This window comes from Gavia stellata, chromosome 7 (genome assembly GCF_030936135.1).
Source record: "Gavia stellata isolate bGavSte3 chromosome 7, bGavSte3.hap2, whole genome shotgun sequence".
Taxonomy (NCBI): domain Eukaryota; kingdom Metazoa; phylum Chordata; class Aves; order Gaviiformes; family Gaviidae; genus Gavia; species Gavia stellata.
In genome coordinates, this window is record NC_082600.1 from 12,670,110 (window position 1) to 12,696,287 (window position 26,178).

The 26,178-nt window shown below is 47.2% G+C and overlaps 1 protein-coding gene across 1 annotated transcript; it reads right to left on the minus strand.

Annotated features, from left to right (window-relative positions):
• Window positions 1-9,904: 9,904 nt before the first annotated feature.
• TNFAIP2 (TNF alpha induced protein 2) lies at window positions 9,905-21,442 on the minus strand. Its single transcript, XM_009809415.2, has 11 exons — window positions 21,100-21,442; window positions 18,528-19,155; window positions 16,767-16,881; window positions 15,356-15,481; window positions 14,422-14,522; window positions 14,234-14,332; window positions 13,915-14,038; window positions 12,834-12,956; window positions 11,791-11,946; window positions 10,524-10,645; window positions 9,905-10,102 (listed from the first exon to the last, which is right to left on the minus strand). Exons 1-11 carry the CDS (start codon window positions 21,440-21,442, stop codon window positions 9,961-9,963), a joined length of 2,079 nt encoding a protein of 692 aa, XP_009807717.1. The 3' UTR covers window positions 9,905-9,960.
• Between the last annotated feature and the right edge of the window lie 4,736 nt (window positions 21,443-26,178).

Sequence of the window (26,178 nt, forward strand, 5' to 3'; positions counted from 1 at the left end):
ATTGCTATGCATCTGGTCTGAAAAAAAGTACAGTCCACTTCTTCAAGAATTTTTTGGCTTGGCTCAATTCCATTGATGTTGCGAACTGAAGCGTGTTTCAGTGGTAGCAGGCAAGTGCTTTGCACTGGAGATATAAAGCAGGCAGCATGCTGCAGGAAAGGCTATTAAGCCCAGTCCTGTCCAGTTTATCTACATGCTTAAATCTGTGCAGAAACAAATGACTCAAAATCATTTGTGTGGTTAAAACTGAGTATAGGTGTAGCAATATGGGCTGCATTATATTAACTCAACTTACAGGTTTTTGACTGAACTGCACAGGCTGTTTCGGTTTGATTTCTCCCAGCCATTGTTAACTTAATGAGACCTGAGATTGCTCAGTCCTTTTGCCAATGCTTCCCTGTAATGAGGAATAAATTAAAGCAAACAAACCCAAAGCAAAGCAAACACAATTCAAATTCGTGGAGGAAAGCCAATAAAAATAATGCCTGATGTCCTCATTTTTTGCTTGATGTGGGCTGACCTGGTGGACGCGCATTGTGGCTGTGTCAGCGGGACTGGGGCACGGTGAAATCTGTGCGCGCTGCTCTGCTGTGCTGCTGGAGATGCTTGACAGCTCCACTTATATTTGAAAAGCAGGTTTGGGGAGGCACCAAGCCAGCCTCACACACGATAGCCTCCTCCCCAGAGAGCTACAGGCTAAAGCGCATGTTGGATAGGAGAGAAAAGTGAGAGAGCAGAGGGCAGAGGAAACATACGACCGAGGACTCGTAGGGCATGTGCATTCCTGAGCTGATGAAATTGCCATCTGTCTTGCTTCTGCGCAGGGCGAACACAGTGCCTATGGTCCCATGGTGGAGGCCGGAGGGAGGCTGAGGCCAGCGCTTGCCCAGCTGCCTGTCTGATGGATGCTCAGCCGCTGTGAGCTCCCTGCGCGCCTCTGGGCTCTGTTTGCCCACGATGATCTCTCTAGGTAGTTCTTGGGAGGAGCAATTTTTAGCCAAAGGTGCAACTGCTACCCGGGCTAAGGCCACAGAGGTTTCCTCCTCTTCACAGCTGAGCAGCCACACCAGGGACTTCAAAAGGTTGCACACTGCTGATGCATTACCTGTCTCCTCCATGTGATAAGCGAGAAAGACCAATCTGCTTTCCAGAGCTACCAGGTCCCCTCTGAGACCGATGCCGTGTGTCCCTGACACCTGGCTTCAGGTCAAGCACACGTCGTCATCTTGCAGCGAGGCCAGGATCGTCGCCCCAGACTTCAGCAGGATGCACTCTGAGCTCCCCACGGCCAGCTCCCCACGCTGCGCAAACACAGCTCATCCCTAGGTTTCATTTCCCTCCCGGCTTAGGCGGGTTGTTGTCAGAGGCAAGTAGGATAACAGCATCCGTCAGGGCTGGGTGCGGATGGAGGTGGCTGATCACTCCATCAGCGGGTGCTGCACGTGCCCAGTGGCCGGCAGAGCTGCTGGAGCGGGATCAATGCCCGCCCGGAGCGGCACCCTTGGAGCCCCAGCAGACACAGCTCAGCATATTTCTGCCTTGATGTAAGTCAGGGGCCCTTCTGTCCCATGGCTCCAGCGTTGTGCAATGCATGTGAATGCTCTCTTACTCTGTGGTCATCTCCCTCTTCCCTGCTCCCCCATCAACTGATCTGCATAATGTGCAGCATTTAGACATTTTGGTCTGGCTATAAGAGATGATAAGTGATGCTTGATGGCCTTCATTAATGACATTACTTGAATTCAGCTGGATGAAGAACAGACAACGACGGGACAGCAGACACATGCTGAGCAAAACACTCCTCTGCCATAAAGAAAATGCCTTGATCTGGGCAGATGGCAGCTGAAATCGGGGCTAGGGGAAAGCCCTGGCCAAGCAGCTCAAGAAGGGCCTCTGTTTTCTGGAAGCTGTGGCTGAAGGCAGGGTTGAGTTTAGGACAAAATGCTGTTGTTTGTGGGAGCGGTCGCTTACAGACTGGTGAAGGTGTATCTGCAGGGCTGTGGTTCCTGCGGCTGAGGGGCAGCAGAGGACAGGGTAGGGTACTCCCTCCTCCAGGTGCCTACTGCTGTTTAGCTAAATTTTGGCTCAGCACACACTGCTGCCTGAAACTTCACCCTTGAAAGCATTTTGGCCTCAGATTGGCTTCTGTGTGCAGCACAGCTGTGGCTGACAGCACCGAAGCTTTGCAGATTGACAAAGAAAACCTGGCTGGGAAAGGAAACCTCTGCCTCAGGTTGTGGAAATACCACACCATTTCTTGGCATGCTTGGTACTATATAGCAGGAGGGAAATAATCCATTCTCTGCTTGTTTTTTTCCAAGAGAAGCGAAACTGCATTAATAACTGTTGACCACACAGAAACACGGGAGAGTCAGATGGTCTGAACCTCGACAACGTATCATCTGTCACTCAGGGTACTTATGTTACCTTTGGTGACAGTTGCCCTGCCTACAGATCAGTGGAAAACGAGTATTTGGTTCTAGCTAATTGCATCACTGCCAAATATAGAGCTACACGTCCGAAGCTGGTCATCGTCTGACCTTGAAGGCTGCGTCTCTCTGGCTTTCAGTCGCAGCTGTGACGTCCCTCCCGTGTCTCTGCCCGTGTCCAGGCACTTGCCTTTGGCTCGTGCTGTGTACCAGAGAGCCCTTGAGACCCCCAGGAGATGCCTTTGCTGCCCTCACATGTCATGCCCCTGGGTAGGAGTATTTGGGGGAGCTGGGGCACTGCGTTATGGTGCTTCAGCCCCTGGTTGTGGGTTTTCCATGTCTTTAGAGGAAGAATGCCATGGCCTGTCGGGATAATCCATTGCTACCCAGTCACCTCATGCTGCAGTCACCCAAGCCAGGTTAAAGTAAGAGCACAAGCACAGCCAGCTGTTCATAATTTGTTCTTCCACCCGAGAACACCATTGCAAATGCTCACGAGAGATACAAATGAGGACATGAAAGATGCGTAAGCATTGCTGCTTGCAGTAATGCTGCACCAGCAAGGCTCCCTGCCTCTTCCTGCTCCTGCACTCTGGCTTGTGCCCATTGGGAGCCTCTGACAGCTGCAGTATTTAAAGAGCTTTGCTCAGAGACCAGCTCTGGGTCCCCCTTACAGGTGCTGGTGTCAGATCACCCTCCCCTCCCACGGCACAACCGTCCTCTCTGACATCATCCCAGAACATCCAGGCAGGTGCCATCTTCCTCCTGGGAACTCTTCCTGTTCCCTCCTTATCCAGGAGACAGACAACCACTTGATGACAGCAGCAGCTGTTTCCCATCCTTACATATGTAGGCAGGGATTCCCGTCCTGCAGCGAGTGTCCGACAAACAGCTCTTTGCTGCCGGGAGAGGTGACGCTTCTCTGGCCCCTGGGTGACTTCTCAGCCTGTCCCAGGGAGAAACACCTTCACTAGACCCCACAGGCTGCCCTGAGGTGGGTGCTGGTGGCACACAGGTGAAGCACCTAAACAGAGCAACTGCATGTAGCTTGTGACAGGCTGCCGAGACCAGTCACATCAGCTTCTGGGGGCTGATGCCCACTCTTGTCCTTTTGGGTGTACCTGCATGTATTTGTCCTTGTCTACCAAAAGCTTCAGAATTCAGGGAATTCAGAATTTCAGGATTCTCAATTTGTCAGTCCTGAGTACTGGAAATTGAGTAAGATTGTAAGATCATAACATGTTTTCTGGTTATTAAATTCTTTTGTACGTTAGGTGGGAATTGTGTGATTGAAGCACTGAGGGTCTTGGTGGCTCACAAACCTGGAAAAGACAGAGGAGACCTCTGTACATTACTTGTATTTCTTTCATAATATGTCAAAGCTCCTACAACATTGTGAACTTGCATGATCTGAAGTTTCTGAAGTTTGCCTTGAAGAGAAAGTTACCAGAAGGAATAATGACCAAAACCCATGCTGGGACTCGTCTAAGCACACGCTGTGGCAGACGTGGGAAGAGGAAGGGGGTTCACACATTGGCATAACCAACTTTCGGATCCCGGACTTCACGGTTTGAGTTTGCAAAAAACCCCACCCTGATTTGGCCACTTTCCGTGGAGAAAAATGTTGAATTTCCAGAAGACAGTGTTCTTTGAAGGGCTGAAACTGGGCAAAAGGCTGGATGCAGAGCATCCGTAAGAAAAACAGTTGTTATGGTAGTAGCATCTGTGTGGGGGCACCATGTGCATGTGTGATGCAGGAGTCTTAGACTAAGAAATGATCTAAGTATCCGTTACTGCTCTGGGTATTAGTTCTCAAAAACCTATAGATTTTATTGCCTCCATTTCTGTCTTGAAAGCACCCCGATGAAGAATTTTTTCTGTGCATAGAGAGAGGTAAACAGATTGCAGAAATCTGCTGTGTGTTGATTCTCTTAATGATAATTTGCACATTAACATGGAAGCATTGCTCATGTACTACTGAAATCAGAAATTTGTTTTTCAAGTCAAGCTATATTGAAATGTATGAAAATGGGCACTTAGTAAAATTTTGAATAATAAACTGAAGCTTGTGGTATTGAGTTGTTCATATGAGACAGTAGAAACTTACACTGGAAAGAAGAACATCATACCTGGATAGAAATAGTGTTATTTTGTACAGAAAGAGTATTTTGTACAGAAATAGTGTTACACGGAGAGATGGGCTTTTGCCTCTTGCCCACAGGGGACATGGAGGATGAGGTTTTGAGGTAGGTGGAAGGAAGGTGGAACCATTTGTTTTCTTAACTGTGGTTTCTATCCAAGAAAAGTTAGCGTAAGAGGTTGTTCTGGACGACAAATGAATCTGGTCTTTCTTCAAAAGCTGCTATTGATTTCATACTGTACGTGCTGATCTGACAAAATGTTCCCCAAGTAAATGCAATCTGAGCTCCTTGAGAGAGGCTTCACGGAGAAATCAAATCAAACAAAAATGGGAGCTTGGGCAGTTCATGCATTCCACAGTAATACTTTATTCTTTGTGATATTTTAATGGATCAGAAGAGGATGCTGAGCTGAACAGTTAAACAAAGACCGACAAAAGACTTTTGAGCCCAGCCAGAGGTACAGCAGGTACCTGAAGGCTGCTCTCCCACCTTCTCAGCCTCTACTTCTGCAGCCTTGTTTCTCTAGGGCACCTCCTATATTTCTCTTACTGGTCTACAGCAAAGGTTATCTGGATTACTGCTCATGCTGTGTTTTGCCAGCTGCAGGATTAACAGTGTTACCTGTGAGATCTTCGAAAGCTGCCAAGGTTCCTCCAGGAGCAGGTCTAGCCTGCCCAGCCTGTGCAAGAGTTACCCTGCTTCAGTTCACCCCCCTTTTTCAGTAACTCTTAGGGGTCTCTTTGCCCTGTGAGATCACAGGACTGATCTGTGGGTCCTACCTGCCTCTCTTGAGTTACCCCAAGCCCTGTGATCCCTCAGAGGTGGAATGGGATGCCCCTTCCCAAGCATCCTGGGGGGGGACACAGGGCTGCTCGCAGCAGCTTTCCGCAAGCCACCTCTGCCCAGGCAGGACAGCAATGACACCTCTGAATGAAGTGCGGCCTCTGCAGATGACGTTCCCTTCACATCTGCTTCCTGACCAAGGGACCTCAAGGCTGGTGTGGTCCAGGAGTGTCTGGACAAGCTTGTCACAAGTGGGTGGCTGCCAGGAACCTGCTGGGTCAAATGCCTCTCTTGGGGCTTTGGAAATACCTCTGTCACTCTCCACATGTTAAACAGAGGGAGGGGGTAGCTTCAACCAACCTTTTTTGGGTCTGCATAGACCCATGCAGGTTGCAGAGGGGCTGTGTCACAACGTGTGAAGTTGGGGTTGGGACCTTGCCAAAGACAAGCGGTCTGCTGTGCAGGAGCGTGAAGATGACAGTCCCTGCCCCACAGCTCAGATGGCTGTCACCACTCCTTGTGGCCATGGTGTAGGGTAGAGAGGACTGCAACGGTACCAAAGAACAGAAACAACCCTTCATTAACTAGGACATAGCACTGTTAAATTTATCCTGACATTTTATCTAATCTGTACACTTGGTTTAGCTTTCAGGCTGCACTGCTCTTGCCAGCGGGCCTCGGCGTTTGGCCTCCAGCCTTTGGGATAGGGCTTCAGCCTTTAGGATAGGGCTCAAAAGCTCTTGAAGACTCCAGGACCAATATGTTCTACCCGAGAGTTTTTTATTATCTCCTTCCTTTCAGAGTTAATCTCTCCCCATCACAGCCGTTCCAACATTAATGAGTACTTTTGAGAGCTCAGCTTTTCTGCTAAACGGTAAGTTTCCCTCTTTTATTAGTCCATTAGGAGAGTTATTACAGCTCAAGTGCTCTGTCCTATTTGGATGAAAACTATTTAGATAAATAGCAATTAATTCCTCCTCCTCAAATGATGGCCTTCCTGGGTGCTGGTACGTGATGTGCCCTGGTGTGTCCCATCTTCTGAATAAAGGGTGGGAAGATTAGGGATAACATGGTCCAAGGGCACTACTTGGAGGAGAGTGTTTGGAGGGGAGCTGGGGCGAACATTTAAGACTTGTGGAGAGGTGAAAGAAGCAACTGAAAACCTCCGAGGGGACAAGACCCAGAGAAGAGATGAAAAATGGTTTTGTGGGGAAGCCTCCAAGCTGCTCAGTTCAAAAGGATTTTTTTAAACCTGATTTCTGGAGGAGAAAGCCCTGGGTGCCAAGGAGAAATGGTGTCCAGCAGTAGGAATATTCACTTCACAGTAGCCTTAAAAACGTCATATTGCTTTAAAAAACGCAATTAACCTTTCTTCAGTAACATGCACCTGAACAGCCTGATGTGTGCGTCGGCTCCAGCGCATTTCCTCTGGTTTCCCCAAGGAGGTGAGATTCGCCTCCCTCCCCAGCAGTGTGGTGTTGCATCTTTGCTAAAGGGGAAAATTGTGGTTGCTGCACTGATGAGTAATTCCTGAAATCCCCCAACATTAGCTGCCATCTCTAGTATTGTGGCTACAGAAGAGCTATTTCATATTTCAAGGATATCAGTGTGGGTGGTGTGACCACATCCTCTTTTAAGCAGCAATTACTCCCATGGGTTTCAATCTACAGTGTAGCAAAGCTTTATGCAGGCAGGTTTTTGCTAGTGCCAGACCCAGGCTTACCAGCCTCTAGCCTGCTCCCAAAATATCCTTCCTCCCCAACGCTCAGTGATGCTGACTCCTGCCCATTTGGTCCGCAGCACCTTCAAGAGTGTCTGCTTTCAAGGAGGGGCAGACATCAACACCAGCAGAGGTTGTGCAGTAAAGAAAATCCAGCCACACTGACCTCAGAAAATTTTATTTAGTTAGTTTATAGGAGTGCTATTTATCAGTATTAATCTAACTCTGTTACCAGAAGACATTCGTGCAACCTTCTGAAAATACCTGGCTATGTGTAATATGCCACATATAAATAAATGCCATTGTAAATGTTGAGTCATACAGGAAGATAAATTAGTTTCCTGGGCTCATTAGAGATGAAGGCTGGGGTTTTACAGCAGGATGAAGAGAATTGCACAATACAGTTCCATATGGCTCATGAAATGTGTATGAAAACCATTTTTTCCTACCCATCCTAATTATGGTATATAAATAGATTCACTATTTTCCTTCAAGCATTTACTTAGCTGGAATCTTGTTTTTTTTAAAGACCAGCACAATCACTTGTATGATGAATTTCTGTAGGCCCTTAACAGATCTCTAAATCAAAATGCAATTATTTATAGCAATAACATGAACTTTCACTAATTGGGAAAGAAAATGTTGCACAATAGGTGACAGTTGTCATGAGTGCTCAGCACTGTCAGAAGTAATTCTGACATTTGGCTTTAAATTGTAGCAGCGGTAAGTGCTTAAATAATGCATAAGAAGTTTTTAAATTATGTGTATATATGAGTTTTGTGCAAGCGTGAGTGTGCTTATGGAAGGAGAGGGCGGTTTGCATCACCCACGGCCAGGCAGCAGACTGAAACCAAAGCACTGTTTCACCCAGGGTACAATTTTGTCACGTAACCTGTCGGCAGAGGACTCCTCCTGCCAGTGTGTGCCACCGGCCACTGCTAGTGAGCAGCCCCGAGCGCTCAGCATCTGTCTCACTGGGGCAGCAGCAAAGCCACAGGGTTAACAGCAACTGCAAGGAGGGTGAAAGGGGGCCAGCTGGGCCAAATTCTGCTGGGCTGCATCTCCTAAAGGCTCCTATGGACAGGAGGAGACAACAGAGATGGAGGAAAGGGGATGTCAGAGCGGTAAGGATGAGATGTATATCAAATTTGTGTCTTTTTATTTTTAAACATTGAGACTGTGGTAGTGCTTAGAGGCTGATGTTTTAGACCTTGTTATAAACACAGCACATATGGCAGTCCCTGCTCCAGAGAGAGACCCACACACAGCACAAACAGAGCGTGCCTCTGCTTTTCCAGCTTCTCTGTAGTCCAGCAAGACCCTCCCTACCTGGAACCAGTGGGTGACATTGACTGGAGCGGGCTGGGAGTAGTAGATGAATTGGCCCTTTGAAGGAGTACGTAGGACTACATGTGGCAACACAGCAAACAACAGCCAGAGACAGAATAAATGAGTCACTTTTCTAGCATATTTGAATAGTGTTTAAATATAAACATTGCAAATGAATATCTCTAACTGAGAAAATATAAAATTGGATGCAAAAATACACCAATGGTATACTACATATGCATATAAATACATTACGTGGTTTGCACAGTCATTATGCACCTTTCCTTCTGGACCGACTTTCTACAGGCTTATACAAAAGTTGAAATGGAGAAAAACAGAAGGGAAAGGTCTTCAACTAAACACATTGCTGTTTTGGCAGGTGATTCTCTTCCTAAAAAACTGGGCTGTAAAATCAAAACATAGTTTCACAACAGACCCATTTGTATTTCCACATCATATCTACCTCACAGCCAGAGGGGAAAGAGCAAGCAAGGAAACGGTGATGCATACAGGATGCTCAATACATTATAATAGCATTTCAGACCAGTTCCACCACCCATTCAAAGCCCATGATGTTAACGGGGTCTGGAAAAGTCCTCTCCTTGATAGGGAGGGCTTGAGCAATATCCAAAGTTCTTTACTAGATGCTGATGCTTAGCCCACACCATCCACTGCAACAGGCTGTTTGCTCCTACCCCTCTGTCAGCAGGGTGCCCCTCCGGTGCAGGTCACTGGATGGGGTGACTGCAGAGGGGCTGGCAGCTGCCAGGGGTGGCCGAGCACTCCCACCTCATGGAGGTGAAGGAAGCACACGCTGACCTGGCTGGAGTGTTGCTGCGGAGCCAGCTGGGGCTCTCCGGGGCCCTTCGGAAGCCCTGATGCCCCTGGGCAACGCTGCCGCATGGGGCAGAGCATGCAGTAAGGGCCACTCCAAGCCCCAGATCTGGGGGTGTGCAGCACAGTGGGACAGCAGGAGTCCCAGCACAGCTGAGCGACAGGTCCTCCTGACCCGAAAATTGGTGTGTCTCCCACCAGTGTAAGGCAGCCACCCCTGCCCAGCTCAGAGAAAGGCAGATGGGGTGCAAGCATGCTCACATGGGACTTTTCCAACATCTCTAAATTTTGTCTTCAATTTTTGTTTCCCTCCATATCCTTAGAAGACAAAAAGCTACATAGGAGGTGCCTGCTTGGTCTGGGCAAGCTGGGGAGTCAGCGACGTGGCCTTCACAGCACCCTGTGAGGTAGACGGAGGTCAGAGCACCAGGGCAGTGTCCAGGCAGAGAACGTGGTGGCACCAAGGAGAACTTGGAGGGAGTCTGTGACTGCTGCGAGAAGCAGCCCCGGTACTTGCAAGCTCTGCTCCTCCCACGAGTGCCCCCTTTTCCCGGCTGTGCAGGAGGACAGTGATTCCCACAGAGATGCTGAGAACCGGATTAGCATAAAGTACTTTCCATAGGAAAAGGCGGCAGTGTGTGCTGTGCATCGCTCCAGGGGACAGTCTCCATCCCCAGCTTAGCCCACAGTTTGGCACAAGGGGGGTGCCAAGGGGGGGCTTGGCCTAGGACACGTTTATGTTGGAGAAGAGCGGGGCCCTGGGCAGTGTGGATGCTGTGCTGTCTGCCAAGTAGCCCAGGATGCTTTTGAGTTCGCTGCGTGACAAATTGGCTTTGATGTACAGGAATGCTTCCAGGTGCCTTTTGCTGTGGAAGAGAAATGGGCAGGTGTTACCTCCTCCTGCAGATCTCCACGTGCCGGGTCCCTTGCGCCAGGATGCGGTTCCCACCCCATGGCGGGTGCTGAGGTCCCCAAGAGGATGCCAGCTTGGCATCTGGCGATGCTACATGGGACCCAGCACTGCCCCAGGTGACTTGGCACAGGGTAGGGAATGTCCAAGGCAAAGGAGAAAATCAGGCCAGAATTTGGAATATATAAATAAGCTTTTTTTAATAGTTTATTTTGTTGTCCAATGGCACTGGGATTGCCACAGCCTGGCAGGCAGCCCCCCAGCCCCCATTTTTATAGACTCAGGCTATATGGATCTCACCTGTACTCATATTTGACTTTCCTGGCTCAATTAAAATTTCATATGAGTATTTGCAAATCTGTTTCAGTGTCTCTTACCGGATGTCTGGGTATGTCGTGGCGAGTGTTGCAACTTCGATTTTAATAGCACCTAAATCCTGAAGTCGGATTATTTCAGCCAGTTTGGGGAGTGCTGAATTCAGCCACGTGGCTTCAGACCCCTGCCAGAAGAGAAAACGGTTAGCAGGGCATCGTGGAGGTGCAAACCTCTGCCCAGCCCAGGACCTGTGTTTCACCAGGAGTGCCACCGAGCCAGCTCCTGAGGCTGTTTCCAGGTGAGGGGGAAGGACACGGCAGCGATTTTAGGTGCCTCATTGTTTTCAGTGATGTTTCTAGCCCAGATTTTGCCTGGGCCAGTGGTGGTTTTTAATCCTCATACACAAGTGGTGTAGGGTTTGCCATAAGACTGAGGTTTCCATATCCACCTCAACAGACTCTCTCTGCTCTTCCCTCCCATCATGTTTTCCTTTCCTTGAGTTTCTATGCTGCCCAGCAAGTGTACAAGGTCTGGTGGACAAGATAATACACTAGCACATGCTGCTTTCTCTCAGCTCTGCACACAACCCTGCCTTTAGCATCTCCAGGTATTGCCAAAATCCGTTCCTTGCCTACTCAGGTAAAAGCCCCAACTGGACCTGTTTTCTGGCTGTTGGATATCCCAAGGCACCGGCTGCCTGACCTCCCACCCACACTGAGTGATACTCAGGCTTGTTCTTTCTCCTGTCAAATGTGCATGGGGTGGTGGAGGACAGGGCTTGACTTCACTTTTTTGCAGGCAAATTTAGAGGTGTGAAAGGAGGGAGGTGATCTCAGAGGACAGAGAAAGGTGTTTCAGCCATGCAGAAAAAGCAAGGGTCTCTGGTGGAGGAAACCCTTGTGTACCAGAGACCCCACACTCCCCGTTCCAGCCCCTGCCTGACCTAAAAGCAGCAGAGTGAGGGAAATCCAGGGCGGGGGGGGAAGAGTCAAAACCCAGACTCCACGTAAGTTGTACTGAAACCGGAGACCTGCAGCATTTAGCTAAATCTTCCAACCTTATTAATATAAACCTTCAAAAAGAAGGTCCCACTGCCTGTGGGACAAAGGAGGATGAAATCATGGCCATCCATCTGCGGGAGGGTAGGCTGGTGGCAGGGGAGCCTTCCTGCCCGCAGGCACTTGGAGACCTCTTTCTGCCTAAGGTCCTTCATCCCAGGAAATTAAGGTGAGTTGGACATGTTAATGAGAGGCCCCGGAAAATTTATTTTCCTGTTTTTCAGCGTGCCCGTGCCCCGTGCTGTTGTGGATGTGGCAAGCACTCACGTACATTGCTGGTGCAGAAAGCTTCCAGGTCGGCAGCGTTCTTGGAGATTTTTTGGGCCAGGTTTTGCTGTTGCGCTGGAGTTTTCAGGCTGACTTTCCTCTTCAGCAGTCTCTCGATGTACTCTTTAACCAAACGGGTGTGGATCTTCTCGACAATAGCCTGTTGGGAAGGAGAGGGGAGATCATCCATCTACCTTTTACAAACCGTGTGTGTGGATGGAAGATGAAAATGTCTTGGGTGCTGTAAGACATGGCCCATCAAATGCCTGCTGCTGATCACATGTGAGGAACAGTGCTGGTTGCCAACCTCCCCGCGACTGGTTATGCGACATCCTAGATGCCGAGAATTTCTTTGTATTCAAACTAATGAAGTGTGGGAATTTCCAAATGTTGTTTCCTTCTGGGAAGAGTTGAAGGCATAGGAAAGATCTAACATGTGTTAGAGAAGAAGTAGCAGTACTCCAGAGAAACAGGAATTCGTGCTGCTCCTCCTGTTCCTCTCTAATACACAATACAGCGTAATTTTTTTTCAGCTACTAAAAAGACAAAGGCAGGAAATAAAAGTTTTTTTATATGGTGATGTTTCATATATACTCCAGTGCCACTGAAAATGAGGTCGTGGCTCAGTTATCTGGGATTTGTCCCGGTTGCATCCATCTCCTCTGGTCCTTAGGGCAATCACAGGAGCCATGAGATAGAACCATGTGATTGCATCAGTGTTTCAAAGTTGCTAAACCAAACCCATACATAAATAAAGCCATATTTTGAGTGATCCCTAGAGCACTTTCTCTACAGTCGGAGTGTTTTCCTCTGCAAACACTGCAACAGACCTACGTGAGTCTGCTTCTGCTGGAGAAGAGTAAGATTTACACGGCTAATCTCGGTAAACAACTGCATGCTGATGGAAATCCTGCCCAGGAGGGCTCTCCGACACCAGGCCAGCTTGCCAGCTTAACACGGGTCAAGGCAACTTCAGTCACAGAGGATCAGAGCTGAAAAGGCAGGCTTGGCATCCCAGAATCCCTCCGATACTTCTCTTGGACTTACATGGTAGAAAGGGTCCTTTAGGGTCCGGAAGTCTGAAATATGTTTGCTGGTGGTTTTGATGATCTCGTTCATAATTTCATTGCTGGAGTCCCACTTATTTTCTGTAAATTTCTTATAAATTGGCTGAAAAAAGGAAAAACTGCTTAGTTCCCTCAAAACAAATTCTATGCACATGTATATTTAGCATTGCTATATGTACAGTATCCTACACAGCGACAGTGTGGCGTGCAGTCCTGTGCAGGATGTGTGACAATGATTTACAGGTGCAGGGGAAGAGGGGGCTGTATTGGGTTTGTGCCCCCTTCTTGGTTCTTCATGATGAAGAAGACTGAGGGCTTGAAAGCCACATATTGGAGATACTTTTTTTATTTCCACTTTTTTAATGTTTTGTCCACACCATGCTGTCTGATTAGAGAATTATGGAACCATCGGGGAAAAAAATGAATCATTACGAGACATTTTCAATCGCAATTTTTCTTGGCCACAGTAAATAAATATGAAAATAAAAAAAGCACCCCTGCTCTGTCAGATGCCTTCCAAAAGATCCTACAGAGAAAAGCAAGAGAGATTGTGGCTGAACATTCCTGACTCCCACACCTTCCCCTCCACCACACTTGCTTAACTTAAAAAGCTTGTGTTATATATAAAAAAAAAGGGGAAAAAAAAGAAAAAAAAAAAAGAAAGAAACCAAAACAGGCCACCTTTATGAAGAAGCCAAAAGCTGTGTAATTGCAGTCCATGTCATTTGCGGTTACTTCCTCCAGTTTGGAGAATAAACACTTGCAGGTTGAGGCTCTCCCTCCTGCAGCAGTTATCTTAGATGTGATCAGCACGTTTTAGGTTCCTCTGCACAGTCATGCCTATGCAGCTGTGCCCATTTTGTGCACAGGCTTGAGGACCAGCTCAAGGAGAGGTGATTCAGAGTTTACTGACTGATGCCGAGAGGTGACCTGCCCCACAGCCCTTCTGAACTTTGCTGCATTTGAATCAGAGATTTGGGCAACTGATAGCACGGCAGGGGAACATGTACCGGCAGAGGCTGAGCCATGGGGCAGGAGGGTATGGGGTGCGGATACGGTACCTTCAGCTGGGCAAACAGCTGTTGAAGCAGCACGTCAAAGCCACTGTTTTCAATGTCGCCGAGAGTGCTGAGGATACTGGCTTTATTGTCGTCCTTTTCTGCCATGTTTTTCTCTGCGTAGTCTCTGCAAGGAAATATCAGCAAGGTCAGAATAATCTGTCCTCAAAAGAGATATATAGAGAGAAACGCAGACATCTCCAAACCTTCCTCTGCAGGCAGATGGACCTTCCTCTGCCCACTCCTGAGTATCTCCCCTCTATCACACTATTACCTGTTGCCTGCAGAGGAAGGAGCAAAGCCTTTTCTTTTGGGTCCTTACCTAAAATTCCAGCAGTTGTTAATATTTGCAATCAGTATAGGCTTGTAGTATCTGTGCTTCTTGCTTTTCTCCTTGAAGTCTTCAAAAGCATCCTTGTAGCTGGAGGGGAGATGGGAAGAGGAGAGGCGGGTGAGTGCCTGCCCCGGGGGGCTCTGACAGCCCTGCGGCCCAACGCTGCCTTACCGCACCTTTTCAGGAAGGCAAGCAGCTCCTTCGACAGGCGATGCGACAGCTCCTCGCCCACTGCCGTGCTGATGTCCTTGGCTCGCTTCTGGCCACTGTAGATACTCTAACAAACAAACAAACAAGATGGATTTAAAATGCAGTTTGCTCCTAAAAGGCCAGGTTTGCTGGTTAAAAAGGCTACAGATCCTTAACTGCGGTAACTGCACCCGGCTCTCCTGCACCCCTCCCTGCGACTGAGCCAGGGACCGTGCAGAGCAACTATAGTTATTTGGGTTCAAGCCAATTTTGAACTCCATTTTCAAACAGGGAGAGAGGTGAAGAAGCAAGAAGCATTACAGAAAGTCTACAAAATAGCTGAGAAAGTGGGGAAAGTGACACTTGGGTTTTTTGCTTTTTTTGCTGAATGTCATATGATTGCATTAAAAAAACAATTTAAGCACAACAACCTCAATATATGAAAGGTTTATTTTTTAAAAATAAACTCTACTAATCCTCTGCAGCCAGAGGAGGGAGAGCATTGAGCGTGGGGAAAGCGTGTGAGCACTCAGAGCAGCTCTGCCCATGACAGTCTCCCCAGGAGCAAAGCAGGGCAACAGCACCGCACTGCTTCTGCGCTCAGCTAAACCTGCCTCTTGTCTCTCTGCTGTTACATGACCCAGCACCTAATGGCTTGGCTTCAGCTAGGGGTGCAGAAGAGACCTCACAGGGTCTCTTGTGAAGGCAGCCTTCCTGCTTGTCTTGCTTACAGAGGAGTTTTTCTCCAGCACATGGTAGACCAGGACCATGCCAGACTATGCGTTAGGGCTCCCCTGTACCACCCACCACACCCTACACAGGCGACTTGGCCTTTCGTTTTCCTGAATTGGCTATAGTTAGTCTCATACCCTAAATACAGGCAGGATGCAATTGTTTATTTTTAATATATATCTGTATTACCTGGATAACGAATATTGCTAGTAATTCACTCTGAAAATGTCCATTTAGTTTCTCTGGTTCTTCGTCTTCTTTCCATCTTTGGATTTCTTTATCTAAACATTTGCTCAGTGAATTTTTGATAGTAGCCTTTAAGGAAAGAACAACAGCATTTACCACAAAGTGGGGGTAGCAGCTCCTGCCTTATCCAGGTTTTACTCGCCCACCCACCATTTGTCTGGCTGAGCAGACCTTTTCCTCATCTCTGGCTGAGAAATAAAGGCTCTTTGTTACGAGACGCCTTGTCCACAGCTTCACAGCAGCAAGGACAACGCCCTCACAATATCCACCTATGCAACAGCGAGTTGAGTGTATCAGGGTAGGAATGAAGATCAAGATCTACGTCCTTGCTCGCCACCCCACCACGTCAGTGCTGATCTCGAGGGCAGAGGAGGGGAGCGGTGGGTAGGAAGGTTGCAGGCAGCTATGTGTGCCAGAGCCCAAATTCCCCCAACCACGCATCGCCTGTGTGTGTCACACTCAGTGCTACCCTCTGGGCCTGGTTTTGCAATCCTTTTTCATGAGCACTTCTGACGTCTTAAAAACACGGGAGAGTGAAACAAAATGTTCTCAGGTTTTCTCTGCTCCGACCCCTCTTGCATGCACACTGTGCAGCAAGGCTTTGGAAATGATCTGTACAGTGGCTGGCATCCATTTCTGATCACCAAGTGCCTTGTTCGTGCACTTTGTAGCCCTCACAGCCACCTCTCCCATCTGCAAATCATCATGGACTACAGCTAAACCTGGAACTTGTCTTCTCATTTTCTGGGAATTCCAGCCCAAAATGCCAAAAGCACTAAGTTATGGGAGTACTGTAAAAGTTGCTTCTTGTTTCCATTAAGGCAAGAGTGATCCAAAAACCAGAGCAACTGTTATTTTCTGTGGACCAAGCGACTCTCCATCAAAGAGAGAGATTTTTCAAGACCAGTCCTGCATGCTTTGCAGTCATCCAAGGTCTGGCACTGCTGCAGAGACAAGAAGTAATTCTGAATCCATCATCTGCGAGAGGGAGCGTAAATCCCTCTGCAGATTTAACAGACAACTGGAAAGTTACCCATAAAGATTTGTAGTTGGATATTTTCCCACTTGCCTGCCCCAAGGTTTGCAAGAACGGAGCAGTTCTTTTCTGATGGCTCCCAGGGCAGAAGGCTGAGTTAACCAGAATTTTGCTCTGCAAGTCCCATCTAGCAGAAAGCTGATCTGTCCCCCAAAAAGAAACAAACCCATTCTTGCTTTTGCTTCTCTCTGGAAGGGTCGTGACTCACAGACGAGAAGTGTGCATGCAGGGCAAGTCAGAGCTCCTCTGAGGAGTCATACGGGAGCAGGAGGGACAGAAGGAAGGACAGGGCAGAGGAGGGACTGAACAGATTCTCACCTCTTCACTGTCAAGGTATTTCTTTTCAAGCTCTTTGCTCAGACTTGATGGCAAAAGGCTTCCAAGCTTAACTTTTTCCAACTCCTCAGCTAAAACATGATCTTTTCGCATATCTCTGGAATGAAAAAGCCAAACAACCACATTTTCCAAGGGCAGTGTAATTCAAGACAGCTGTTGATGCAAATCACTAACACTTTTTGAGGCTATCCGTGAAAAAACAGATGGAAATGTACATTGTTCTTAGTCCAGGCAGGACTTGGAGGAGCTGAATCTGTGCCAGGGGTGGGACCTGTGAGGGTGGGATGCCAAGCAACCCCAGGGAATGGAGTCGTGTTCTGCCAAGCTCCTGGGCACCAGCCACTGTGCTCTGGTGGGGACAGGAGACACAGAGCAGCAGGAGGGACTAGTCCCAGGACACAGCCTCTCTCCATCAATATAGCAAGATGATCAGATGAAAAGCTGGCATTTTGTGGCTAGTTGGGAACGGAGCGGGCAGTTTTGTACCCCACTGTCATGTCCCCACTGCGTGCCGGCTGAGCCGATTGCCCCTGAGCAGCTTCGAGGGAAGGGTCAGCTGTGGGGGGCTCAGGCCAGCACTTGTCGGGGGGCTGATTTGAAAGCAGCCTCTCCCTCTGGAGCTGCAGAGAATAACCCTGAGCATTGCCTGATTCCCATGTTTGCACATGACCCAGCTCCACGGGGGTACCCTGCCATGCTTCCTGCACACGGTCTATTTTTGATATGATGCTGGAAGCTGGGGCCAGGCTGTTGTGCAACCCTCCTCCTCCTCACTGCTCCCTTCACTGCTGGCCGTGGAGAGAGGTGGTCCCTGAGCAGACACCTGGACCTGGCCTCTGGAAACACCCCGCACAGCAGCCACTGCCCTGGCCAACACCGTCCCCAGCGCTGGGCTACGCTGCTCTGGCTGAGCCCTGCTCCTCACAGCTACTGATTTCCAAACACATGCTGGTTCAGGCCTGAATATTCTGACCTAGAGCACAGCACCGGCTCTGGAAAACTTCCAGAATCAACACTAACTCACTACACTCAGTGAAACAAGAGAAGGAAAAAGTGGAGGTGAAGGTTGAATGGCTTTAGAACAGTGGAAGAAACACTGCTGGTGCATTTACTGGTTTTTACCTAAGAAACGAGAGGCCTCAATTCTCCGTCCAGTTCTATAAGCCACAACAAGGAATATTTTCAGTTCTATAACATACAGGTCTTGAGAGGATGAAGGGTGACCCTTGGCTGATGATGTCCTCTCACAGGGGCTCACCCTTTGGTCTTCTAATGTGGAGGAGAGCACAGACTGTGGGTGATACCTAAGCAATATCCTCCGTGCCCAGGATAACTGCATCTCAGGTTGTTCTATTTATTGGCTGCCCAGAGTCCAGAGGGCTGAAAGTTCCAAATTTTCCAAGAATGAATTCAGCTCTGCAACTGGATTAGAGATCAGGGCAATGAACCTGCCCAATTTACCCCACAAGTGAAGCCCTAAACATCTGTGTGCATGTCTGTTGCCCAGAAGCCTGAATAGTGGGGTCAGCCCTTGGTTTACAGACTAGCAGCCTTGAGCGTGTCCCTTCCAACACTCCTGGCCAGCTGGTGTACATGAGCACGATGCCAGTGACACCAAGACCTAGCCACAGACCAGACTGCATCGCAGTGATATTAATTCATAAATCAAGCAAATGTCCGGTTTTGCAGCCAGTGAACGTGTGTTGATCACCAGGGATAAACATATGTAAAAGCCTCACTTACTTTGGATAAATGTTGTGCACCCATGAGAGGAGAAGGTAAATATCCTTGTCTTCCAGATGAGACTCAGCATTTTTCTTTGCCTGGGAGGCAAAATAATTGTGGTAGAGTTCTGCATATGCACTGAACACGTTAAACTCAGGAGGATAAAGCTGTTTAATGTACTTTACAACTACTGTCAAATCTTCTTTCATTGTCTTTCCCATGTGCAGGAGGTTCTGGCCAACTGTAGAGAGGTTCTCAGTTCTAGGAGTATGACTTGTGTCTTTCATTCGAGTCTCTACCGACTCCTTTACCGTAGTCATCCAAAGCTCTTTCCATTTTCTAGGTCTAAATTGCATGTTTTGGTCAGGTGAATTCTCTGACATGTAGTTCTGATCTTCTTTCTCCTGCTCTTTCAGTGCTTCCACTGCCTGCTGCAGCAGTTCTGGGTTTGTTTTCGCTAGAAGGACAGAGTCTTTCAAGACACTGAAGACTTTATGCTTCAGAACTTCATAGACAGACTCAACGTCTTGCTGACTGGTGTTCAGTCCCTCCTCACTTTTGCTAGACAGGCTCTTCTCCAGGACAATCAGATGCTGAACAGCATCGCAAAGCTTGTGCTCTTCAAGGAGATCCATGACTTGTTTGACTGGTGAAAAAAGAACGGCCTTTCTTTACCCAATAGCAAAGATTTAAATTTCTATTTTATATAAAATGATGGCTCTGGAAAACTTTTAAAAAATGTTTATATTTCTATAATGCTAGATCTTAGGCTCCTTCATCATATAGAAAATCTTTCTGTTTATTTAAAATTAAGATTATTCCTAGCCTACCTCTAACTGGGGCAATGGAAATTTGAATACCCATCACCAGTGTATTACATATGGACAGGTATTCATGAGCTACCCGTAATTTTTTCCAAAATTTAGATTTCTGGGGGGTTATTAATTTATTTATTTATTATCCCCCCTCCCATTAGTATGACCTCAAGTAAGAAGCATGGCTTTAGAAAAAAATGTAGACGGAAAGATGCAGCTAAATAAGATGTCCTAGAGGCAATACCACATGGGTTTTCCAGAAATAAGCTGGCACAATCTGATCAGCAAAATTTTTTGGAGGACGCATTTAGCGGGGAAGATAAATACGATTGAACTATCTTTTCTGAACTACAGTCAGCTACTCGATATGGTCCAATCTGGGAAATTATTAGTTAAATTAGAGAAGTTATATCTGAAAATAAGTTTTGTTAGGTGTGTAAGGTTTGTATGGAAAGCCCTGTGTGGAGAAAGCTTGCATTGCTCACGAAACTCATCTTACTTCATATTCTCCTTAGAGACTGCAGCACAAAAGTTGGGAGTGCCCTATTGGCATCTGCTAATTACACAAAGTTCAGAGACATTATCGAAACTGAGGGCTTGGTGTATTATGCAGGAACAATGGGATAACTTGTATAGTAAATGGGCTGAAATTTAATCGCACAAAGTATAAAATACAAATTCAATAGAACAAAAGTTACTTAGCAACAAATAGGATTTTCTGCTGCAAGATGGATGTGAACCAGCTTGAGATGGAGGAGGAAGAGAGTTGCCTGGAGAATTAGTAAATCATTACTGTGAGATGATGGCGAAAAAGTCAGATATGACCCCAGGATGTATCCAGTGAGGAATGCCCAAGTGAGATAGGAAAATGGCAATATACTGTACCAGGCATTGGTGGTATCTCATCTGGAATATTTGCTGCAATTCTGGTTGCTTTATTTAAGAAAAAAAGACACTGGGAATGGGGCAATGCAGCAGTAAGAACAAAGGCTCGGTTCATTTAGCTGAGCAAATTCAAGGCTGAGAAGGAAAACCACCAGTTAGAGAAAACATCTGACACATGGAGAAAGAGAAGCCAATTAGACAGGTAAAGGCTTGCCTGGAAATGAGATAATTTGTACTAAAACAGTGAGAATTTGGAAGAGCCTCCCAGTAAAGGAGGTAGGACTAAAAAATTAACTTACTTTAAAGTACAGCTTGCTAAGTTTATGAACCAGGTAATGAGATACATCATCTGAGGTGGCAGGTGAGCCTTGGAAGTGCCAAGGGGCACTTTCCTCTCTGGTTCAGGGTTTCTCTGAGCAGGTATTTTTCTACCTCTCTAAGCACCCTGCAGGGATGGTGCCCGCGTCTGGAGGAGCTATACGTTCATATATCAGCCCCGGGAAAGACCTACATGTGCTGCTCACTGCTGTCCCTGGGGAAAAAGGAGATTTCACAGGGGAGTTGTTTCATGGAGCAACAGAGCAGAGAGGTATGCCTTGGTTTATTGCCACCCACAGATCTCTGTGTTCCCATGGGAGGTAGAAATAAGTTTCATTTTGGACAGAAAACCTGCAAACTGTCAGTTCCTCACGGAGTGTGCCCTTAGTACCAAAGGACTAGGACCTGAGGTCATGTCCCCCTCAGTCCATGTTTCCCCAGGCTCTTTGGGCAAGTCACTTGAATCTGTTGGTGCCCTTGTTTCTCAAGGGGACAATTCTCCACCTTGTGCAGCCCCTCTAGAGATAACTATGGCCTATGAGGTGGTGCAAGGAGGATGGAGGAACACTTACCACTGGGTGGCTTGACCTTTTTCATCTTCTTAAGAGCAGTCGTAAGGATTCCCTTTATTCCTTTCTTCCCCTTTTCAGGGCTGTCTCCAGCAGAGGTGCAGCTCCCGTTGCTCGTGATGGAAGATGCACGTGAGGGTCTGCAGGCTGCCTCTGGCCTTTCACTCATCTTCTCCTGGTCCCTGGACCAGGAGATCTCGTCTCCAGAAGGTTCAGGACAGGCAGGGACTTGCTGAGCTACTGATGTCGAAGGGTTTTCAAGCTGTCTGTTTGCACCAATGCAACTCTCTGATTCATTGCGTATTCCAATAGGACCACTTTGGAAAAAAGGCAACATTTTCATCATTTTCCTTCTAGCCTGTAAATTTCAGAAAGAACTGGTCAGATTATAACAGTTTGCATAAAAACTACCATGGCACAATGTGGCAAAGTGTACTCCCATTAAAAAAATAATAATTCTGGAATGAGTTAGAAGTGAATTAACTCTTGCTCACTCCCAGAACTCCTGCTAAGTCCCTGTGTGGGTGAGGTGGGGAGTGCTACACACATCTGGCATGAGCACAGCTCTGCAGGAGAGCTCCTGAGCAACATCACCTGAGGTAACAGAGAAGATGGAAGCAGCTCTCTGGTCTAATAAATAACTTAGAAAAAATCAATGAATGATTTTAAGGGTGATTCAGATGGCCTGATTTGAGACCTCGAGCTTGTCTGGATACAGGGCTCTGCCATGGGATGCTGTGGGAGTACAGACGTGAGCATGGATGCTGCACACAAATGATGTGGGCGGCTGGCTGGGACAAGCGTCCCGTGCCTATTCAAAGCAACTCTGAAACTCCCATACTTTTATAAGGCATTGGAATCAATTCCCACCTTCCTCAGGGCCTGTTTTTGCTGATCTCTGCTCATCGGGCTACAGATCTGTTTGTGGAAGCACCCATGTAGCTACTTGCACACTGAGTTTGTAAGTACAGCATGAAAATGAGATGAGCCCACCAAGCCAGGTATGCGTCAGTCTTTGCTGAGCAAAAGTCCTGCTGGTTTAACTGTGTACTCATTTTAGTAGGTAATAAAATTCTTAGCTTTATTGAGGGGAGCTCCCAGAGAAGGTGGCTGAGAGTTCAGAAACATCAGGGGTGTGAAAAACATGGTCGAAAGGATGGGAGTGTGGGAAACACAGCAGTATCTCCTGATATAAACATCATGAAGCTTATCACTTTAGGCCCAAAAAACCCAGTCAGAAGCACAGCTTCAACGCTCTACGTGCTGTCTGCATCCCTACAGTGGCAGACACAAGCTCAGGGAGGCATTCAGACCCTTCAAACCCACTCACAGTCTACGTAATCTCTTTTTCAAAATGGTCCCAGGGTGACTACAGCATCCCAAGACAATGCAACTTCAGCTCAGCTTGTTGCAACTTCAGTGTAACTTGTTGGGTGTTTTCAAATACCTGGGAGCAATTATTGTCCCATCTGTTTATGTTGAAATGTGGGGCTGTAGTGCGGGCTGTGGCTTGTGCAGAAAGAAATGCTAGTGAAATGGCATGGTGGAGGGGGGAAGGTTCTGATAGCAGGGACTAACCAGACTGGACTTTTCGCAGAGCTGCTAAATGAAACTGGTGCTAGTGACCAGGGCTGCTGCATGTCCAGAGCAGTCCTTGCCTGGCGGAGAAGGAAATATGAACAAGGCACGAGGATCGGGGTGGTCTAGCCTTGTTTAAACAGACATTATCATGCCAGAGTCCTGCTCTACCACCACCAAATAATTAACGATAGAAATTTGTTATTGTAACAACATCTTTTTAGAATTTATATTTAGAATTGTTTATGTACATGTATCATTTAATATATCGCTATAGATTTATTTGCATAATTATATTCATTTATATAATGATTATAATTACATAGTTATTGTAAATAAATAAAGTGACTCATAGTTTCCAATCCTTGTTCTAACAACACTTTTTTTAAGTGACTTTCTGGGAGACCAGTACACTTGTGTATGAAGAACTCTCAGGCAAGTTTTGGCTGGCTTGCACTGCATAAGGGCAGAGGAATTAGGCTTTAAATAAAGGAAGAATTTGGCTTCAGTTATAAGGCCACAATGTGGGGATCTTCAAATACCCTTGTTAAGTTTATACTATTGATATGTATCATGCTGATACAAACTGTGATACTTATTTCTAGGCAAACTGGTTGGAAGACTGTGGTTTTTTGTTTTAATTGTGATTCTTCCTGCTGGCTCCCGGCAGCTTGGAGAGCTTTGATGCATCATGTTAGTGGTAGCAGCCGGGTGGTACAGAGAGCAGTTATAGTCTGACATCACTGAAAGCTTTCCTTCTCCATGCGTTGGCTGCCAGGTCATGACCAGGATTAGTAATGCTATTGCTTTTAAAACACAATGAAGATGAAAATTCATTTGGGAAGCAGAGAAGGGGGTGTGGGTGTGCATGATCTGGCTGGCTTTCAGCTAAACTGGTGGTCTGTGACCCAGGGCAAAGTGTGAAGCTAAACCTAAGGTGCTGCTACAGCTGAGTGGGATGGCAGTGGCTGCCAAGAGGCATCAGGTCGGAGTCCTCGTGCCCCAGGGCTCGGGCCAGTCGTGGGGGTGAGCAAAGGGGGCCCAAGCACCAGAGCTGCCCAGCGGCAGTGAGTCACTGCTGCAGCTACACACCTACCTCTTCCCCTAGCACTCTTACTGGGGAGACAGGGAGGAAAAATCCCTGCGGTTCACTCTGGCTACTCTAGTCAAGATGCCCCATTCAAATCCTAAAAAAGGTTGAAAATAGCTCCTTTTTCTTACATTTCCGTTAAAAAAGAATATCATAGCAACCAGGATTCTCTGTAAGCGTTTGGGACTTTCGTAATTTTTGCAGGACTATTTTCCTAGCCTGCATTTCCCAATACGACACTGTGTTTAGATTAATTCTGCCAAATCCCTTCCTTCCTGTTTGTTCAAGCACAGACTCAGCCCTCTCTCCTATTATTCTAAACAAAGCATTGACTGTTCTTTTTTTTGGTTGTTTCTAAACAAAGAAAGTACCTCTCCCTTTCCTATAACCAAAGGTGACTTTCATGGTCTTTTATTTTGATGAATGACAATCAGAAAGGTTTTGCTTCTTCCTCAAAACTATGATGAATGTCATTTATCTTTGAAAACCGTTGAAATGACACTATACATAAAAGAATTATTAATGAGAGAAAGATTAAGCTGGTTAAAAGTTTAGCTTTTAATGGCTGGTAGAACTTTGCCCCGGTAATGCTCTGAAAGCTGGGCGCGGGGGGCTGGCGATGCCCGGGAGGGAAGCAGGTAGCTGGGCATGTGCTGCTGGGGGCTGCAGCCTGGGCGAGCCCCTGTGGTCCCTCTGCGGAGCGCACTGAGCCATCATCTGCAGCGCGTCCCTATGCCCTCATCCACCTAAAAAGGTCTCACAGCCAAATTAGAAGAAAGATAAAATCAGCTCCAGTGTTTTCACCCAGGGGCTGCATATCAGCAGCGTGAGAACTGTTGGCAATATTGGCATGTCAGGGTGTGCTTTTTCATCTTGAACTAATAAACATTGAAGGAGTTAAGCATCGGAGTAAGGCTGTCAATGCAATAGCTGCCACACTCACTCACATTTGGCCAGCTTGAATGCTTGGCCAGCGTTTATCAGTTTGCCACTGCTGGTTTGCATATGTTTGTATCTGCAGCAGGAAATACCAGCAAACCCCAGCTCCCAGTTCTGCCTTGAAATGCAGCCTCAGTCACTTATGGCAAGTGGTACCAAAACCTCCCCCTCCATCTCTTCTTTTTATCACTAAATGACCAAGCACTTTCTGTAAGAAACACCTATTAAAAAACTTCCTGTCAGAAACTTTCTTGTAGAAAAACCCACCACTTTCTACAAGAAACACTGAGCTAAAAGGAGGTGGCACCAGTTACTGCTGGAGGCCACGGGCAGGAGATGCTGTGCAGGCGCTGCTCCGTGTGCCCCCCCCAGCACCCACCCCTGCCTGCTGCGGCAGATGGGACACGCCAGGAGCTCCGCTCTGGCTCAGATGGCTGCTGGCTGCTCCTGTACATCTATGTTCTGCTCACAAATCAAAGCTTGTTAAAACTCCATCAGGGTCCAAATTACTTTAGCAGTTAACACTTTGGGAAATGCTGAATCATTTCCCAGGCACAGAGCTCAAATTCAAGTCTTGGGAAATTCAATGATTTAAGGTCAAGGCTTGACATAGATCCCAACTCATTATTATTAGTAATTTACTGTTAATTTACTGCTATCACCATCATCCTCATTATTATTATGTGGCACTACAGTTTGTGCCGGGGGAGTCTTTAGCTCCAATTATTTTTTACGCAGTATATTCAGCTTACGGTTTCCAACCAGAAGAACAGCGCAGCTCACATAGCACCCTCTGCTACCCTACACAGAGGCCCTGTACCATTAGAACAGAGTTGCTGTTGACTGCCGGCGTGGCCGGAGAGGGACCCAGCGAGCTCTCGGTATGGTGCTGATCGTGGCACGAACCCCCAGGCTGGAGCCTTTCCGGGGTGGGCAGCAAGGGCGAGGGAAACACCTGGAGCAGAGCCACGACACAGAAGGACACAACCTGGACTCTGGGCACAGTGGCTTCCCATTTTCTCATTTTCCTCCTCAAAGGAAACAGCCTTCATGACGCACACTTAGGAATGAACTCAGTTGCAAGGGGCAGCTCATGGTGTGCCAGCAAGCACTCAGGGGAAGAGATTTACTGATTACCCCTATTCTGAAATTTTTTGCTGATCTTTTTCTTGACTTCTTTTTCCTGAGCTGCTGCCAGTATTAACAAGCATTTGTTTGGATTTTTAGTCCTCTCCAGACTGCTGACATCCTAGGTCACAAGGATTTATGGCTCGTTTTAGTGGAAAACCCCCACTGTCCCACAGCCTTGCAGAAATCCAGAGTTATTTAGCAAAGTTTGTTTTCTGCATTTGCATCAGCCTTTTCTCCTCTCCTTCACTCCCTGTGGAAGTGGGGTCACCTCTGCCCACACATGAAAATCACATCAGGTCAAACTATCTTTTGAAGTAATAAAGCAGCGCAGCTTTGGACTATGC

Bases quoted from the DNA above. Each gene is read 5' to 3' on its own strand.
- TNFAIP2 (XM_009809415.2), bottom strand. From the start codon at position 21,442: ATGATGAAAATGTTGCCTTTTTTCCAAAGTGGTCCTATTGGAATACGC. The intron at 14,333-14,421 runs GTGCGGTAAGGC...TCTCCCCTCCAG, and splicing joins CTGCTTGCCTTCCTGAAAAG to CTACAAGGATGCTTTTGAAG. The intron at 14,039-14,233 runs GTAAGGACCCAA...ATTTCCTTGCAG, and splicing joins AACAACTGCTGGAATTTTAG to AGACTACGCAGAGAAAAACA.